We start from the raw sequence: 19216 nt of genomic DNA, 5'->3' as shown, positions 1-19216 counted from the left end.
GATTTCTCGTGGCAGAAATACCACACATAACCCTTCTGTAAGCTTGGGTTGTCTGGTCATCCCAGGTTTGTCCTGGGAACATTGTAGATTCAGTTTCTTAGGGATGACATCGTCGGTCAATATCACTTTGTTGTGAAACCAAAATTTATAAATGTAGATTTTAAATAGATTGTAGATTGGTTCATTTAAAAAAATCTTGGAATGCATGAGTTCAAATTGTCAAAATATTTAAATTGAGGTTCTTGTTTTATTTCTTATTCAAAACATAGACTTGAGTAAATCATCTGCGTATTGAATCATCTTGACATTCGAAATAGATGATTTCATATTAATAGTATGGTAAAAATAAAACAGGCCCACGGATGTGTGACACCATAGGTAATTTTAACTTTTTCAGATATTTCATCAGCGGGGTCTCGCCCCTTAAGGTACCGCGAATGTCATACGCCTCTAAATGGAACAGCCATGAATCATGATGCACACAGTCAAAAGCCTTATAAAGCTCGAGAAATATGCTAAGCACATTCTCGTGCCTATCCAGAACATCGCGAATTCTAACGTCCGTCTCTAGTACGTAATTCTTGCCGCACTCCCGCTGTCCGCCGACCTCAGGCTCTGCACCAAAAAGCCGCGCTCGTACCCGTTTACCATCCAATCGGAGGTTCATCACGTTGCTTGTGAAAAATCTGTGAAATTTGTTGAAATATACGAGATGAGTACCTAGATACCATATGCAAGTAAATGCTCGCATCGCTTCCAACTCGATGCTGAAATCTTCATACATATATCACTTTTTTCCTAGAAGCAGGCATATAGGAAGTATGGGTCATGTTTTCCTGATACAATCGTATGTGGTTTCTTCTACATGAAAATATATTACTGTTTAAGTCGCTATTAAGGATACGTGATCAACTACACGCTTGCTAGTGCGATTTGCTTTAGCTAATTGTAAGATAATACTGGTTCAAACTTAATCTAAAAGGGAGAGATTGATAGAATATATATTTATATTTCATTTAAGTGCCTTAACATTTTGTAAAATTTTGTTACAGGTTGTTAAGAACACTGTTAAAGAACAAAATTTGCAAATTTTTTAAAATCCTTAAAATTTTTTAATAAGGTGAATTTAATTTTAAAGATTTTTCAAAAGCCACTCTAAAATATTCTTTCCCATCAATATTTGATCTCTTTACCCCATTGCCATTTATTCTACCATTAATCAACAAGGTATGAAGGTTAGAAAACCAATTAAAAGGCAAATATCTTATAATTTCAGTTATGTAATGAAAGTATAGTAATATGGAACCACCCATAATTTCAAGAGAGTTGCATTACGACATGAGTAGTCCGCAGAATACACAAATCTTTCAGAAATGAAATGGTTCAGTTCTCTCTAAGTTGATTGACTCCGTTGTCTCTTCTCTCAAACACAATTCAAAGTTCATTTCTAGATAACGTTTTGTTAAAAACAATATTATTGGTGTCGGTCACTGTCCGAAACGCTTCGATCTTACAACGTCAAACATTTATTACTTTTTTATGCGAGGTTATCTAAACAAGAAGTTATCATTCTATTAGCCTCTGAAAATACTCGTAAAAAGCCTCAGAGTAAAAAATTAACTATCGCACTATAAAATACAATGTTACAAAATGTCAATGTGACCAATGTGATATTCAAAATGGAAAATTTGTAGTTCTATAAACTGTTGTCGTTGACCCGGATGATATGGTCGTGAAGGAATAAGGTTCATTAATTTGTTTGATTTACAACAAATAATATATATATATATATATATATATATATATATAAATTATATATATACACACATATATATACATATATATTTACATATATATACATATATATATACTATATATATATATATATATATATATATATATATATATATATATATATATATAAATATAATTTCAATAATCATTGAATCACAAAAAGTACTTGCTCCGCCGGGAGTCGAACCCGGATCTCTCACTTGCCGGCTGAATGTGCTACCATTACACCACAGAGCGCTTACTTTTTCCGATTCAATTATTTTGTATTTGGCCGTATCTGTCACATATGTGTTTAAATAAGCAAACTAACATATGATCGGAAGACCAAATACCTGTCAAATGACTTTTATTTACGTTAAATTGTATAAATGGCAATAGCCTTATTTAATTTCAATAAACATTGAATCACAAAAAGATATATATATATATATATACATATATATATATATATATATATATATATATATATATATATATATATCAGATAGTTTTTATACGTATATAATTAGATGAAAATGTACTTTATATTATGAATAAAATTTACTGTAAATTAATAATCATAATATAGTAAACTTGTTATTTATAGTAAATATCACAAGACACACACACACACACACACACATATCTATCAATCGAGTATTTCACAAAACCATAAATTTAAACTGAAGTCCGGTAGTTGGCGAATTGCTAATTTAATGCAATAAAAGCTGTCGAAAAACTCCATTTCGATTCACAGGATAGGCTCTTAAGAGCAACATTGGTGGAGGATCCAGAGGAAAATTCTCTAGGTTGTGATGAAAATTAGAAAAAAAACAAACTTAGAGCCTTTTTTATCTTATGAGGAAACCAATATTCTTGGAACACCAATTTGAGTTATAAAACTGTGTTGGAACGAAGAATTACTTATTACCTAATGGAAAAAATTACTAATAGGTTAATGCTGTCTCAGATATAGAGGATATTTGTTGTTCTATAAACGTGTGGAAGAGATATCGGAATTACACTCCTTCAGTTGCATACTATATAAGAAGTAAAACTCTGCTATGTTAAAAATCACACACAACGCATAACTTAAAAGTATAACAGTGACACTAGTAATTTGTGCGTCCAATCTATACTGTTGGATTGCTTGTTATTATAATAACTCAAACTAGACCAAATGCATATGTGGTTGCTTCTTAGCTTATTTATTGCTACCGATTGCATCTTGGCATAACAACCCAAATTTGTTCCAATAAATCTGTGGTTAAATTTGTACTTTATTGGATGCTAACGATTGCTTCTTAACATAACAGCTCAAATTTGTTCCAATAAATCTGTGGTTACATGTGTAGATTATTGTATGCTACCGATTGCTTCTTAGCATAACAGCTAAAATTTGTTCCAATAAATCTGTGGTTACATGTGTAGATTATTGTATGCTACCGATTGCTTCTTAGCATAACAGCTCAAATTTGTTCCAATAAATCTGTGGTTACATGTGTAGATTATTGTATGCTACCGATTGCTTCTTAGCATAACAGCTCAAATTTGTTCCAATAAATCTGTGGTTACATGTGTAGCTTATTTATTGCTACCGATTGCTTCTTAGCATAACAGCTCAAATATGTTCCAATAAATCTGTGGTTACATGTGTAGATTATTGTATTGCTACCGATTGCTTCTTAGCATAACAGCTCAAATATGTTCCAATAAATCTGTGGTTACATGTGTAGATTATTGTATTGCTACCGATTGCTTCTTAGCATAACAGCTCAAATTTGTTCCAATAAATCTGTGGTTACATGTGTAGCTTATTGTATTGCTACCGATTGCTTCTTAGCATAACAGCTCAAATATGTTCCAATAAATCTGTGGTTACATGTGTAGATTATTGTATTGCTACCGATTGCTTCTTAGCATAACAGCTCAAATTTGTTCCAATAAATCTGTGGTTACATGTGTAGATTATTGTATGCTACCGATTGCTTCTTAGCATAACAGCTCAAATTTGTTCCAATAAATCTGTGGTTACATGTGTACTTTATTGTATTGCTACCGATTGCTTCTTAGCATAACAGCTCAAATATGTTCCAATAAATCTGTGGTTACATGTGTACTTTATTGTATGCTACCGATTGCTTCTTAGCATAACAGCTCAAATTTGTTCCAATAAATCTGTGGTTACATGTGTAGATTATTGTATGCTACCGATTGCTTCTTAGCATAACAGCTCAAATTTGTTCCAATAAATCTGTGGTTACATGAGTACTTTATTGTATGCTACCGACTGCTTCTTAATACAAAAGTTCAAATGTGTTCCAAGAAATCTGGGGTTACATGTGCAAATTTATTGTATGCTACCGATTATTTCTTAGTATAACAGCTTAAATTTGTTCTAATAAATTTGTGGTTAAATTTCTAGTTTATTTTTTCTTCCGATTGCTTCTTAGTATAATGGTTCAAGTTTACCCTAATAAATCTGTGGTTACATGAGCGACTTTTTGTATGCCACCGAATGTATGTTAGTATAACCAGCCTTGTATGAAAGAATACAACACAGTCCGTCATTATGCCTTCCTACAGACTACTGTGTTTTAGTCGATCCGTCATCCAATAAAAATTCTCTATTTATCTAAAAATATTACGACGTCCTGCGGTGTGGCTGTAATCATTATCTGTAAGGCATAAAGGTGCGCCAGCACGACACCTGGCTTGTGACGTCACAGAGAAGACTCGTGTACGCGGCTAGGCCGTTGGTGACGTCATCACAATGGTGGCCTCAACATGCAAATGGACCCGGCTATTTATGTAATTGCCTCCCTTTAAGGTGGGTCGGGTTGAGCAACACTCGGACATAAATTGTCAAACGTTTCAATGCTCTTTTGAAGTGTTGCTGTGGGGAGATTAATGCAGTCCGAGGAGCCCAGCCTGTGATTGCATGCAATGAGGGATTGCATAAACAGATTGCATCAGCACTTCAATGGTGGTTACAGTCAACTGTCCCATGGTTATAATTGTTGGTACTTTCTCGGACCATTGATTCAGGCATTGTTTTTGAACTTGATCATTGTTTTATTGAATTACAAAATACCAACGCAAAACCGTACTCGGATTAAAACAATAATTTGTTATACTGTATAAAGCAATACTTTGTACAAATATAGAATTCTGACAAATTTAATTTGGATCCATAATTACTTGCAATTTAGTATCAAGGAGTGATTTTAGATGGCTATAAATAAAATGTCGAACCGTCAACAATGCTTTTTATAAATATTGTTGCATTGTTGTCTAAACGCTATGTTGTTATTGTACCAGTCAGGTATTACATAGTTTCTGAGTAGCAACCCATTGCTGCACTTATTAATTTTTTGTGTACGTTTTTGCTTGCTATGGTTTTGATTTGACGTATTTACTTCACTTCCAACATTCTAAATAACCGACTTAATATTTTCTGCTCACTTGATATTTTAATAACTTTATTTAAACAACTTTAAATATTCCTTAATTCCAACACTAGTTTTGTAGACTCTTTGGTCATTACGCCAGTTTTATGAAAAATGTTACCATTCATTTATAGCTACTAAAAAAAAATTATGAGTAACTGTAATGTTAGAAACAAAATGTCAGAAATAGGTACTTGTTACGAGATTCAAAAATTATGATATTAGGTATAAACTTCTTTACTGCAGACATATTTCAAGCAGACATAGGTAACAAAATAGAGTGGTCTACTTCTGTGAAACATACGGGTACTTCTCTCTCTACATACTCGTTTACTAAAGGAAGTAATGGAATTGACCCACTTCTCTTTGAAAATTCTATCTCCACTATATACTTGTTTATAACAGGATCATTTCTCCAACCTACGGTTTATTATTACATTGCAGGCATACTTTATCGTAACCATAACTGTTTTGGGTAAAATAAAAAGGAAACATTAAATGAAATACTAACGATGGATATATAATCGTAATTATGTTTGTGTGAAATATTCTTAAAGAAATAAAATACGAAGCAACACAATATACTTACAGCAGGTACGTTGTACAGTACTCATGTAAACATTAATTAACTGTGTCAACGTTATAATAACATCAGCCAAATCAAATAGGCAAATATTTGTACAGCTATGGTGGTAACTTGTAATTATAATTTTACATTGTTTTCATACTTGCTACGTTTTAATTTTAACGATCTTCTGTGCAATGTATAGTAACCACAACGTGAGTTCGTACTAACTCTTATTGGATATTTATATTTATTCTTTTACTGAAATTTAATACCGTTTTGTCATTAAAACGAACATGATGTCTTCTTATAATTATAAAAATTGTAATATTCGTTTATATGTTATTATTATTAAGTTATTATTTATTACACTTGAGATTTTAAGATGAGAAAGACATTAGGAATTTTTTTACAACAAATCGTATCTGAAATGTAATTTTGTAAAGGTGTAATGTATTGATATTCCAAAAATGCCTAAATTTCAAATTATTTGACACGTTTCATATTTGAGCATGGATACTAGACGTAACAGGTGAGATGTTGTATCTATAAGGTAATAGAATAGTGTGAATGCAAAACACACACACACACACACACACACACACACACACACACACACACACACACTTATATTTTTAACCTTTACCAGTATTTTTATCTTTATTGTAATAACCACCCCTCTGCTTTGATTTAAAATGCTTTTATTTGATCTTCACCTTTGCATAGGTGTCAGGTTTGGTTCCATAACTCGGGCTTTCTAACGAGAGGTCACACGTTAGATTCACAGGAAAGCCAATATAAATTTACAAATGGGCCTGGACAGGTTTTCCTTCTAAACTTTCGATGTACCTGATTTAAAAGCTAACGGAGTAGAAAGAACATTCTTAAATAAAAATGGATCTCACATATATGCCACTTGGATCATAATCTTCAGGATTTCCTGAAACAACCATATGGGTTTTCACGAAGAATATGAGAATAGTTGAAAACAGTGGTTGTTTGGTTCGGGTGCTATAGCGTGTGGAAGTTGGGCGAATTAAACATTGTAAGTTTAATTTCATATAATAAACCCAATTATATGATTCATTTTCTACTCTGTCAGTACCCCTATTCCCTTTCATGTTGCTGGCAACATAAAAATGATAAATAATGTAAAATCCATTTCTCAAATTAATGACGCGAGTAGCAATGATCATTTGGACAGTCTATAATTGGCTGATCGGTAAAGCTTATCGCTTGTGGGGCTCGATAACTGTTTTTATTTTATCTTCCCGAACGACATATTGAAAACGAACTGCCATATAAACTCGACTTTTTGCTTCATTCGTAAATTAGCAGCACTATAGGATTTAGCTGAGTGTTAGTAAACACTCAACGTTTACATTGGTCTTATGGCTAATCATGATTGCAACGAGAACAAATAATAAGGAAGTAATGAGAAAAAATAAATAACGAGAAAGTAGAAGAACAAATCAATTTGTAAACAAGCTGAGTACAATCAAATGAGATTTTAATATTTGGCATATTATCACGTGTAGATTATTCATACAATGAAAAGTAAAAAATAGGGTGAAAGAAAATGTTACAAGTTGGTAACAAGATCTAGTTCCAGCGCATTCATGAGTTGTAGTACCCTCCCTAAATCACCTGAAATTTTATTATTTAAACACCACTGTGAAACCTAACAGAAGTGTAACTTTTTAATGTGGCAAGGTATCTCTAGAACATTTTACCTGCAGCCGTTAACATTTCATTTCTACACTAGACAAGAATGAGTTCTATGATGGTATCCAATCATGGGGTTTGGCTTAGTGTCATTTAATACTATCACTCTGCTGGCTGACCCAATTTTATTTTGTCTGCCAAGAAAATATAAACATTCTTCCTGTATAATATTTTTATTTTTAGTTTTGATAAATTATATTGTATTTATTTCTGTTTTCTGGGAACAGTTGTTGTTTTTTTAATTACAAATTGAAGTTGGTTAAGTGTAATAAAGGACCTAATGGTCCTCATTTCGTCTGCAAAAAATAAACAGTTCCTTCATTCATTCACGTCAGTGTAACTGCAAAGACATTACAAAAATGAAACGAGGTAAGCTTTCAGTTTGCATGGTACCTTATCTAGGACAAGGAGGTGATGTGGTGTACCTAGCTTAAAAAAGTGATAAAGATCTAAAACCAACACTTATATAAAACATTAAGAAAATAGGGTTAGTAACCTCCTAGAAACGATATTAAATATGTATTTTTCAAAGTAGCATGGTTTTATGCCAAATGTTACATAGCACAAAGAAATCTTATGCAAATTTATTATGTTTGTGTTTGTTAGCGCGTTTGCGGACGATATTGCTCTGTTTTATTCTGAAAAAAATATTTTACCGCTCTGGAGACAAATAACAGAAGACCTGGCAATTTTTAAGAATCTGGTGCGATAGTAATAAAATGGAAATAAATGTTAACAAAACTAAATATATAAATTTTGATTTTAGAAGTTTTCATTTCCAATCTGAGTTGAAGTACCTCATCCTAAACTGTGCTGAAACTAATTATTGTAACTGTCTAAGTATAGGGAAAGTAGACAGCTTAAAATATCTTGGAGTATTTTTAGATACAAAACTAAGTTGGGAAAATCATATTAATTATTTATTTAAAATATTAAAATCATCATTACGAAAAAAAAATATTTGTGGTGAAAAGCTGTTGAGAACACTATATTTTCTGCAGTATGCGATACAATGCTGGGGAGGAACTTTTAAATATAAAATAACAAAAATACGTGTTATTCAGTACCATTTTTTAAGAATAATTTTACAAAAGCTGAAGCGTGAAAGTTCTTTTCCCCTATACTGTAAGCTAAGAATATTACCTTTATAACATCTTTTTGTGTTTAAGGTGCTAATGCTCTTCTATTTAAGAAGTGGTAATACAGGCACAATACATTTAATGTATAGAACGAGAAATTTAGTACAACACTTTTTTAGAACGCCTAAAGTAAAGAAATCGTTGTTTACACATTCTTTTAAATATGTTGGGCCGAAATACTTTAATCAACTGCCTTCTGAAGTTAAAGACTGTAGCACAGTAAAATTGTTTAGTATTAAGTTGAAAAATTGGTTATTTGAAAATAGTAATATCAGTTTCTTAAACAATGCTCTTGTATAATTATTTATTGTTTGTTAGCGTATTTATTGGTTTCTCGTCGTTATATTTATTTTGTTAAACTGTACATAGTATGTGTATTTATGTATTACCTCATTATTATATTATTTATTTGTATATATGTATTATATTTATTTTATATTTGTTGCTGTTAAATGTTTAATGTTCGTTTCCTTAATATAGTAACAAGACAAAGCTTTAATATCTAATCAATCGAAAGTACATTAGTCAAATAAGGCAATTTGTATTGATAAGATTAAGTACAGTGATTAGCAGACGGCACGGAGTGAGCAGTCTATAAAGAAGAGTTAGGACTCTCGCTAATAAACATTATTTTTCTATTATTGCGCTGCCACACTACTGGATGAAGTGGCAGTGTATATTCCTAGAATATCATTTCATTATTTCATTGTTTTAAAATTTAAAAAAGCACATGTACATGCCAGTAAAACTTTTGAATTCAACATTAATAATATTCATATCCGAATGAGAGGCAAACTTGTGATAAGAAACCAACAAGATAGTTTAGAACTCAAAAGATGTATGATGCTTGATGGAGATGCAGGTTGGCGGGGTCCTGCAGCAGTAGGTTATCAAGGGAGGGTGGTGGCGGTCATTTAGCGCGACGCGATGATAGCGGGGCGGAGGCTCGCGCTCCGGGGCGTCGCGATGCGGCCGCCGAATTAACGATAAGACTGTTAGGCACGATTCGAGCCGGAAATTAATATATCGCCGAGAGGAACAACGTGCTCGTGACCTTGTCTTGGACCGGACTGGAGAGCTGGTCAGTGGTCTGGCCACACACCGAGACGTGCACAGTCGTTAACAATTAATTATACCCGGCCGACCAGCACCGAGTAATTGCTTTGGCCAATTAAATGGTCGTCTACAATGCCGCCAAACAAATCTGTAAAATCGCGGAAATGTTTTAATCGCACAAAGGATCCGTGGGATAACAACTTTATTATCTTGCATACGCTTACACTTGCCGCATTATGGGCGCCAAGACACCTCTCCCTCTCCCCCCACCTATTTAACCCCAATTATAATAAAAAGTGTTTGACGAAATGTACACTAAATTCATAACTACTAATGCGTTGAATTATACGAAATATATTGAACTGCACATGGGTTTATCACGTCCATAAAAGCAAACAATTGAATACTAAAAATTCAAGTCGTAATTAAGAATTATTAATATAATTCCAAGTATGTCCGTGAAACCTACAGGAGTTACATTACTTTCATTAAACTGAATTCAGAAGCTGATGTTTTCCTACAGTTCTTCTCTGTTAGACTCCTGGCAAAAAGATCCGATCCTGGTATTGTCTATCCTTATAGATAAATGGTTCCATAAAGATGAAGATTATCTCCAGTCTTATGTCATAAAAAGAGATATTCGCAAATACTGTTCTGAAATGATACGCTTAAATGTTCTACCTTAGGGCTTTACCTTGACGGAGCTATTCCATGAAGGTGAAAACACATATTCAAAGAATTTTATTTTCATGTCACTACCTTCACCTTTACTTTACATCATGATTGCAATCCTGATGAGGAGCCTTTACTTAGCTATAATTGTTGACTATTGCTCTCAAAAATGGTATTATTCTTGAAGATATTCACCGAGGTTCAAATTCAAATGACTTTATTTGTATTATATACCCAAAAAGGCGAATTTAGGGCCATAAGGCCATGTCTTAAAATTAACTCTAAGAACGGTTCTATCCTAATGAAAACATCTTCATAACGATCTAAGGTTCTTGATATATCTTTATCATGGAATCTAAAGCAAATGAGATACAAGTATTTTAAAAGTATGCATGATTATTAATATCTCAATGAACCTTTATCTCAATGAATCTTCATAGAATATCATCATGGTGAATCCTGCTTCGCAAGGATTTAATCTAGATGAATATGTCTGTACTAGGCGTACCATTATGAAAACATTTTCAGTGTCCTAAAAGCCTTCACAAATTCCACTCAGATACAGAAATCTTCAAAAGTTCCTATTGTAACTAAAATGCCTTCGCTGGCTTATCATAACGAATGATTATAACAGACGTTCTTAAAAAGTGCTTTATTTTTATTTAAAGCTAGGCCACAATGCTTAGTATAGCATATGCTACCGGGTTACAAAATTTAAGTATAGCCGATATACCCATGTATCTAAGTTATTACAGGCTCGAAAGTAAATATACTCGGACAAGGGACCGCGCCGACCTCGGGCACGAGCTACAAATGTGGGTATCCCGCTCCCCTGGTCTCGTATACATCATCCACCCACGCCATTGTGCACACGACATAGGTTAGCCCGGTCACTGTATTTACGGCCTATGGACCCGCACACATCACGGCATAGCTGCCACTGCCGCCAACTTGTATCTACAAATTGCTTAATCCCACATTTTACGAATCCATACGATCTATATATAGAGCGAATGGGCACAGTTAAATAAAAGATATATTAAAGGATTTGTGCCAAACCTATACACGAAATAACAATTCTTTGGATACATGCACGCATCTGAATGTTCTATGAATTATTTTTTTAATCTGTAAAAATCCGGACTTAAAAACATATTTGCGATATTGTGTTAATATTGCGTAATTGTTAAAGTGCGAATATTTTTTAAGCTGATTCATCTACATTTTGGACATTCCTCTCAAAGCTAATATATTTGAGTTTAATATATTAAACTCTTTGGTAGTGCTTGAAATATTTTCAATTTCAGTATTATAATACTATTAATTTACTGCGGTATAATTTTAGTTATCAGGTATGTTCATCGATATCTAGAAATATAATTATGAGAACAAATTAAAAATCTCAATTTATAGTACAATTAGCTCAAGGGTGAGAAAAATGATTTTTAATTCGTTAGTTTACATTTAAGCTTGTATATCATGACATAGTACAATAAAAACATAATAACACATGTTTAATAAAAACAAATCAAAAAACAATTTTAAAATGGTTGGAATTTACCAATAACGATGTGGTTGAATTAATTGCCTTATGACAAATTTAACAGTGTAATACGCGTATAAATACACACGAGTGTAATTTCGTTATTTCCAGCATGATATGATTTCACAAACAAAATAAGTGAAAAAAGCTTAATGTCTTTAAGTACTTAAGCAGTGCATACTAGAGACGATAATGGACATATGTGATCATGTTACATCACGTGATTATCAGTGCTGTATCTTGTAATGTACTATGAGCCTTGTTGAACTGTATAGGTTGGAAAAATTATATGGAAATATTTTTATAAACAGATACACTAATTGACTTATTACTGATTATATTAAAGTATATTTTATTATTAAGTTATCAATTTATACATTTTGATATGGTTAGTACAAAATGAAAATTTAATACAACAGGTATTTCGGCATTATGCCATCTTCACAGAGAAGAAATAATCTGCTTTAGAAAATAAACCTGTTTAAACAAATGAATGAATGAGTGTTACAATATGACTATTTCAAACACATGTTAAGTTTGTATCCTAATGACATAGTTGTAATTTTAATAACCTGTTCAATTTAAGAAATTTATCAAAACGAAAGGTATGAGTTGATTTACTCTATACATTTAATGAAATATTTTGTTCACTTTTCAATGTACTTTCTTTAACATTTTATGATTCGTATAAGGTTTTTTAATATACATAAAACGCTTGCTCAATAATTGTTACGAGAAATCTTAAGATTAGTAGATTTTCTCATCTAACGCATGGAATGTTTAAATCAAATTGGTCTTTTTCTGAAAATAGGCTTTCACGCAAAACTAGATATAACAAAACAGTTATTTAGTAACGTGGATATATGCAGATTAGTGGATTTTCTCATCTAATGCGTCAATGTTTACAGCTTAGAGTGTCTGAATTATTACTGCACCAAAATGTCCTGCACAAATAATGTCCCCCTAAACTTTGAAACAAATAAAAAACTGAAATCACCTCAACAAGTTTTATAGAGTTAATAGAAAAGAGTGGAAATGAGAAAAAATCAACCAGACCTTTAAGTTAAATTTTATATGTTTTATATATAATGGATTATGTAACACTAAACTTCATTAAACAGTCAATAATAAAGCTGGAACGAATGGTAAATGAAAAATGACTTACCTTGCTTTCGCAGCTTTTGTGGCAGACGTATTTGCACACTGAAACAAAAGAGAACAGTCAGGCTCATACAACCAGCAGAACTCCCTGTAGGGAAGTTTAACCTGCCGTACCATTACGTTTCAAGGTTAACCACTATAGCTATGTTTATGTAAATGAAATTGTATCCATAAATCAATTACTTTTTTTTAAGTCGAGCATTCGATTTGTATCGATTCTTTGTGAACCTTTTGTAATGGTTACAAACCAGTCAAAATGTCTAGAGGACGACTTAGTAAATGTTAGGTTCAGTTTGTTGGAATGAAACACTGTAAAGCATAAGAATAGCTTTATATGCATTATATATTTGTTAGGGTCCAGTGATAATACTATCAGATATATATATATATATATATATATATATATATATATATATATATTTATAATAAAATACGATATATCGTAAACTGGGTTTAAATAGCCATGTAAATTCGTAGCTTACAATCTTGTTTTTGAAAAACTTTGAATTTTCATCTGGTTTCTACAGAATGTATTTTATATTACATCATAAACCACTGTATGTAAGATTATTAAAGAGGTATAGTTCATAAAGGGTTTAATTTTTATAGAGTAGAAACATATTTAGTTTATAAAAATGTAAATGTGTATGAAATTCCAATAAAATATGGTCAGTAAAGTTATAACATGTGTTTCTTTCAGATCCCAACCAAGCATAAAAAATAAATGTAAGGGATGTTTTAAAATTCTTTTTCAAACCTTAGAATATTGTTGAATGCACCAAAAGGAGCTAAAAACTAAATGAAACCAATGGTTATCATATTTTGCCTACCGTCTGTCTGTCTGTATGAATTTTCAAATCATGTTTTAAAAACAAATTTAAAATGTTTAATCAAACTTTACAAACGATTTATATAGACAGGATTTTGAAATAAAAATACAATAGAACTTGAAAATTCTTAAATGAAAATGTCTTACAATGTACCTATTTTACAAAAAAGTAACTAATATAACTTTAAGGAAAAACTATGACCAAATTAAATGATACATTAAATATTGGGATGGGGTAACAAATAACTGACTTATTTAAATTTTAGTCTAAACATGCATCTAAAGTCTCAACTTTCTTCCCAATAAGTTAAAAGTTCAATAATGGAAAACTTAACAACCAACAAATTAGTTTGAATGCGTTAATTTATCTAACATTTTCCTTTATAGAGTTTTGAAGCAGCTGTATACTTATAGCCGCAATATGTTATTGATAAAGTACTAGAAAAATTTTGTGTACACGTACGTCCAATAGAAAATAAGATTGTATCGTAAAAAGTCTGTTATTTAGTTTTATTTGTAACGAAACTCCAGATATAAAAATTTAACTATACAATATTGTGATATTGTAAGGGAAATATTGGACATTCTAACACAGACTTGGCGACCTTGTATGAAGTGCAGGCTGCTATACATAATAGATTCGCTGTTCGATAGGTCGTAGCTTATTGCGATATAGGTAGGGTGCGGCGCGGAGGTGTGTCTGCCAATTCAGCACGACCATCACATCCAAAGATTTTATTCTTGTAAAAATTTGCTTTGTATGTTTTTACGTTCTTTAAATGAGATTACTTTATTTGTACTAATAACTCAAATTACTCTTAACATTTTATCGGTTTTAGTGTCGTTTTCATTATAGTAGATAAATATTTCTTTGGAAAAAAGGAGAGATCGATCCCCATTTTATGTTTATTCTATTCGTCTTCATAGGCTACTGGCCTTTGAGAGGACCTTCTCAAACAGAATAAGGAAACAGCCATCGATACAGTAGATGTTCGACGGTATTGATAAAAAGTGTTACAGTCACAGAGGGATTTGAACCCGTACTAGCTCTAACTCTAAAATCCAAAATCTTAGACTATATGGCTCTTGAATCTCTAGGTAAAACCAGACGCTTTTGGGTTCAAAATAGCATTTAAATAAGGTTTTATCTTACTAGGCCAAGGTAATTTAATTGACCACATGGTGAGTGGTCTTCTGAACCACCATCAAAGGTTGTGATTCAAAGGTTGGGCTACAGGATCATTCATCGATCACTCATCTAAAGAGCAGCCACACTCGACGTTGCTTGGCTTCACAACCTCTCGATAATCGCTATCCCCACTGGACTAGGTTATTGGCTTTGGATGTCACGTATGTCAAGTTACTGATTTCATACTGGGTTATTCAGTCTTCCAGTATTCCAATTAGTATGCATTGTAGTTATTAGACTAGCTTTGCACTTTAGTAGTTCACCACCGAAACCCAGTGAAGTGAGTTAAGAGAGATGTTAGCTCAATGCGAGTTCATTGTATTGAGGATAATATACCCCATTCACAAAAGCAATTTCGTCGTTATGTTCATTTCTTAAAGCCACTATTAATTTGTTGAAAGTGAAAGGGGTGAAGAGCATGCAAGTAATAAAAACAGTAATCAATAGACTTTTGCTACAACCTGAGGGAATAATATAATGTATGAACAGATGCATTGCTAGAGACAACAATTTTAATTAAAAATCCCCCAGGAATCCCTCTCATCTGTACAACAATTTCCAAGTTATTCATGCGAATTGTCATCCATTGGAACAGTCATATATTTGCCATCCATTTAAAAAGTTGGTATACTTTCGGAATGAGGTTTGATATTCGATATCGATATTTCACTTTGTTTAAAATTACGAAGCCGCTTGTTAACTTAATTACATATAATATCACAAGCCTTGTTAGCTAAATCATAAGGAGCAAGAGAGACTGTGTCTAAATGTTGCTGTCTCAAATTAAGCCAACAATAACAACGAGCTCAGAGCGTGTCATACAATCCTAGCCAAGTGAGAGAAATTTCTTTTGCGCTATCAAGATTTACCCAGAGCAAAGCATTTTGAAAACCTTTTTATTTTCAGAGCGTACGTTTTTATTCTGTCCACTTAGGACATGAAAATGAGGAAATCCCGCAATGCAAAAAAGGCCTAAAAAGGCTAAAAAGGCCTTGTTAAAAGGATATTTAGGATGAGTAAGGTAATAAGTATTGACCGCTTTCTGTCAAGCTCTCATGTGAAGAGGTGACGGGTACGACTTTCATGTCAATTTATGTCATTTTAGAAGAAGGGGAGACTATCTTTGTTCTAGTCAGTGCCGGTAGGGGTAACCAGGAGAACCAGTTCTCCCTCCTTGTTTAGGATTGAAAACCCTTTAAAATTAAGGGAGCCATACCAACTCCAACAATCACCCTCCACAGTATACCAGACCCACAGGCCACCCCTTTTTACCACAATATCTCGACATTTGTGGTCAGTGATGTGCCGCCCTTGGACATTCCTTGGGTTCCCCAGATATAAGTGGCACAGCGGTTTCTGCTGTACCCAGTGTAGGTTCTACTTGACAAGTATGAACCAACTAGGAAAAACACTATAAACTTCTGGGAAAAATAATATAATATACTTGCTCAAATATCATAAAAACGTTGTATATACTTAGTTTCCCATGATGAAATGGGAACTATGTCTTCTGAGTGAGACTCCACTATACAGTATGTATCACGCGATATAAATTAATCACTTAAACCACAAACTTTTAATGGCAGAATCAGTAATTTGACAGTGGTTCCTATTGCAAAATATAAAATAATAAATTTACCTCGGCAGACGCTTCCGTGCTGGTGGATGGGCTGGTGGCACAGATTACAGGGCCGGGGACGCTTGAACAGTTTACTACGGAAGGCATGGCTCTGAGTGTCCGGTTCCGGCTGAAACAAAACACACAATTACTACATTAGGCGATTTGCTTCCTTTAGGGCACTTTCATTTCTATATATCCCGTTACTTCTATGATTGTGTAAGTACAAAGAAACAAAAAGTAGATCTTTTGTTGCAGATCCAGTCCTCTATGCAATGGTTTATAAAGATTAATATTGTGTATTTTGCGAAATATGGTTGGGTGAATTAAAATATACTAATCAAACTTGAGTTTGCTGTCAAAATACAAAACCAAAGATAGTTTTTAAACACGTAAATATTTCGTGCTAATACGTAGTTTAATAATGCTTATAACATAGACTAAGCAAAAACTTAAACTTAAGCAAAAACTTTCTATTCTTATCGGGTTATGATAAAAACTTCGGATAATGTTTCTAGAACTGAAACTCATCGTCGTACTCATTGATCTTGCAAGGAAAGTTAATGTCATAAAATTAAAAAACCACTTTTTTTCTCGAGTTTACTTTCTAGATAGTGAGCAATCACCAGTTTGGGTAAACTTCATGTTTAAATTTTTAATACTATGGGAACTAAATTTGAAAATCTGCAAACGATATTTTTATTCCTGCCTTACTAAGATTTTAACATTTATATCTTAACTAAGATAAAGCTTAGAAATATTTTCGGAGAAGAAAATACTAGAGCCTCGAGTTTTTCTTTTCTCATTCCTGTACTCGAAACAAGAAACTAGGATATAATTACATGATATAATAATAACTAGTTTGACGACCACGCATAAAGCTTATCTTAGTAAGGTTTTGTAGAACAGTGAAGCATTTCACAGTAATGCCATATTCAAAAGTATTATACTTTATTATACTTATACTATCAAAGCTTTTGATCTCAAGAGGTTACTGATAACAAGGACGATGACAATGCAACGGCGTACTCTGCGTCACGTACTTTTGTAACATATCAACCCCCATGTTGTACAAAAAGTTATAATAAGAAGCAATCATTAAAATTACGCTTTTTTGTGTCTGTAAGATGAGCAATGAACACTATTTTTAACCAATTTATATGTAAAGTATTTTAAAAATCAGATGATGCATTGTATGAATCACTGTGTCGCCTGGAACTACTATACCTTTTATAAGATCGTTGTAAGTAAAGATTGCAAAATTGGTGTGAAATGTTAAATCATCAATTAGACTCTTGCGACAAAATACTGCTTCAAAAAATAAACCAGTCTTTAAAATTTACTCATAAATACGGTCTGATAAACTGTACCTAATACCTCACGTGGATGGAATTAATACATTTTCGACACTGTTGACTAATAGTAAGCTAGGTCTTTGTAAGTGTCCCTTTACATAAGATGTTGTTGGAATTGTTCCAGCTAAACAGTATTATGTAAGTAAAAAAACACTTTTTTATTTTGTGCTGTCCATAAAAATAATCAATTGTTGGTAGCTGTTTTTGGTATTAATACATCTTTAAATTATACCTGGGTTTGAAATAGATTGATTGTATTATAAATTCTAGAAACAAATAAAATATATATCTTATAGCAGAAATAAACTTTTTTATAAAGTACAGGTATTCTTTTATAAAATAGTGAAGTCAACTTCCCAAAAAAAATAACTTATTACACCTACCTAACTATAAACTGCCTCTATATGCTTATATCTAGTTAGTCATGGGCCTAAAACACCAACAACTTATATCAAATACATTCAAATGTAAGATAACGTATTTAACAAACATAATGAACAAATTGGGAGGACATCAATCACATGCTTTAGTACACGTGACAATAAAAGAAAGGCATAAGGCTGGTATCGTTTGCCAATAAACAGGTTCTGCCATCTCGTGGATAGGTACGAAACCTATCCAATAATTAGAAAATTGATTGTCTACAGCGCTCCAAGCGGAAAATTAAATACACTAAGTATGCACTTTTTGCATCACTGTGTCACAGCTCGCAAGGGACTACAGACAGGTGAAATTGAAATTGCATCACTATACTTAAAAGATATTTAAGGGATACTAACAAGGTGATAGCTCAATTAAATCTGCAACTCATGCTACAGTTTGGTAGACTACGTTCCCAACGGCGTGCTATAAAGTACAATATAACAGATGGGGACGGATGATTTAAACTAACATAAATGTATGTCGGGTAAGATTCTCCGCCTCGTGTGACGTGTTGTAACACGGCATCCATGTGCTACACAAGTCTACCACGTTTTACGATGTGTTTTGCATAGCGCCAGGCGTTCCAGACCCATTGTTCCTGCAGTGTACCTCCGGCACGGCGTCACTTAAAGTTGAGGAATTGTCGTAGAGCTGAGGAACGGCCGTAAATGTACCACCCATGCCTTATACTAACACCTTGCGTTCTCTTGGGAAGGAAG

At 32.9% G+C, this 19216-nt stretch overlaps 1 protein-coding gene across 6 annotated transcripts in view; it reads right to left on the bottom strand.

Moving 5' to 3' along the window:
- LOC124364927 (tensin-1-like) overlaps positions 1-19216 on the bottom strand; it is a 565111-nt gene that overhangs the window by 266510 nt on the left and 279385 nt on the right. For all 6 annotated transcript variants that reach the window (XM_046820745.1, XM_046820750.1, XM_046820752.1 and 3 more), the window contains 2 exons: positions 16741-16849; positions 13088-13125 (listed from right to left, as the gene is read on the bottom strand). In XM_046820745.1, coding sequence (XP_046676701.1) covers positions 13088-13125; positions 16741-16849 — 147 coding nt within the window. The remainder of the gene's footprint in view (positions 1-13087; positions 13126-16740; positions 16850-19216) is intronic.

This window comes from Homalodisca vitripennis, chromosome 6 (assembly GCF_021130785.1).
Source record: "Homalodisca vitripennis isolate AUS2020 chromosome 6, UT_GWSS_2.1, whole genome shotgun sequence".
NCBI lineage: Eukaryota > Metazoa > Arthropoda > Insecta > Hemiptera > Cicadellidae > Homalodisca > Homalodisca vitripennis.
The sequence above is the reverse complement of the archived record's forward strand: the minus strand, read 5'-3'. Positions and strand labels throughout refer to the sequence as shown.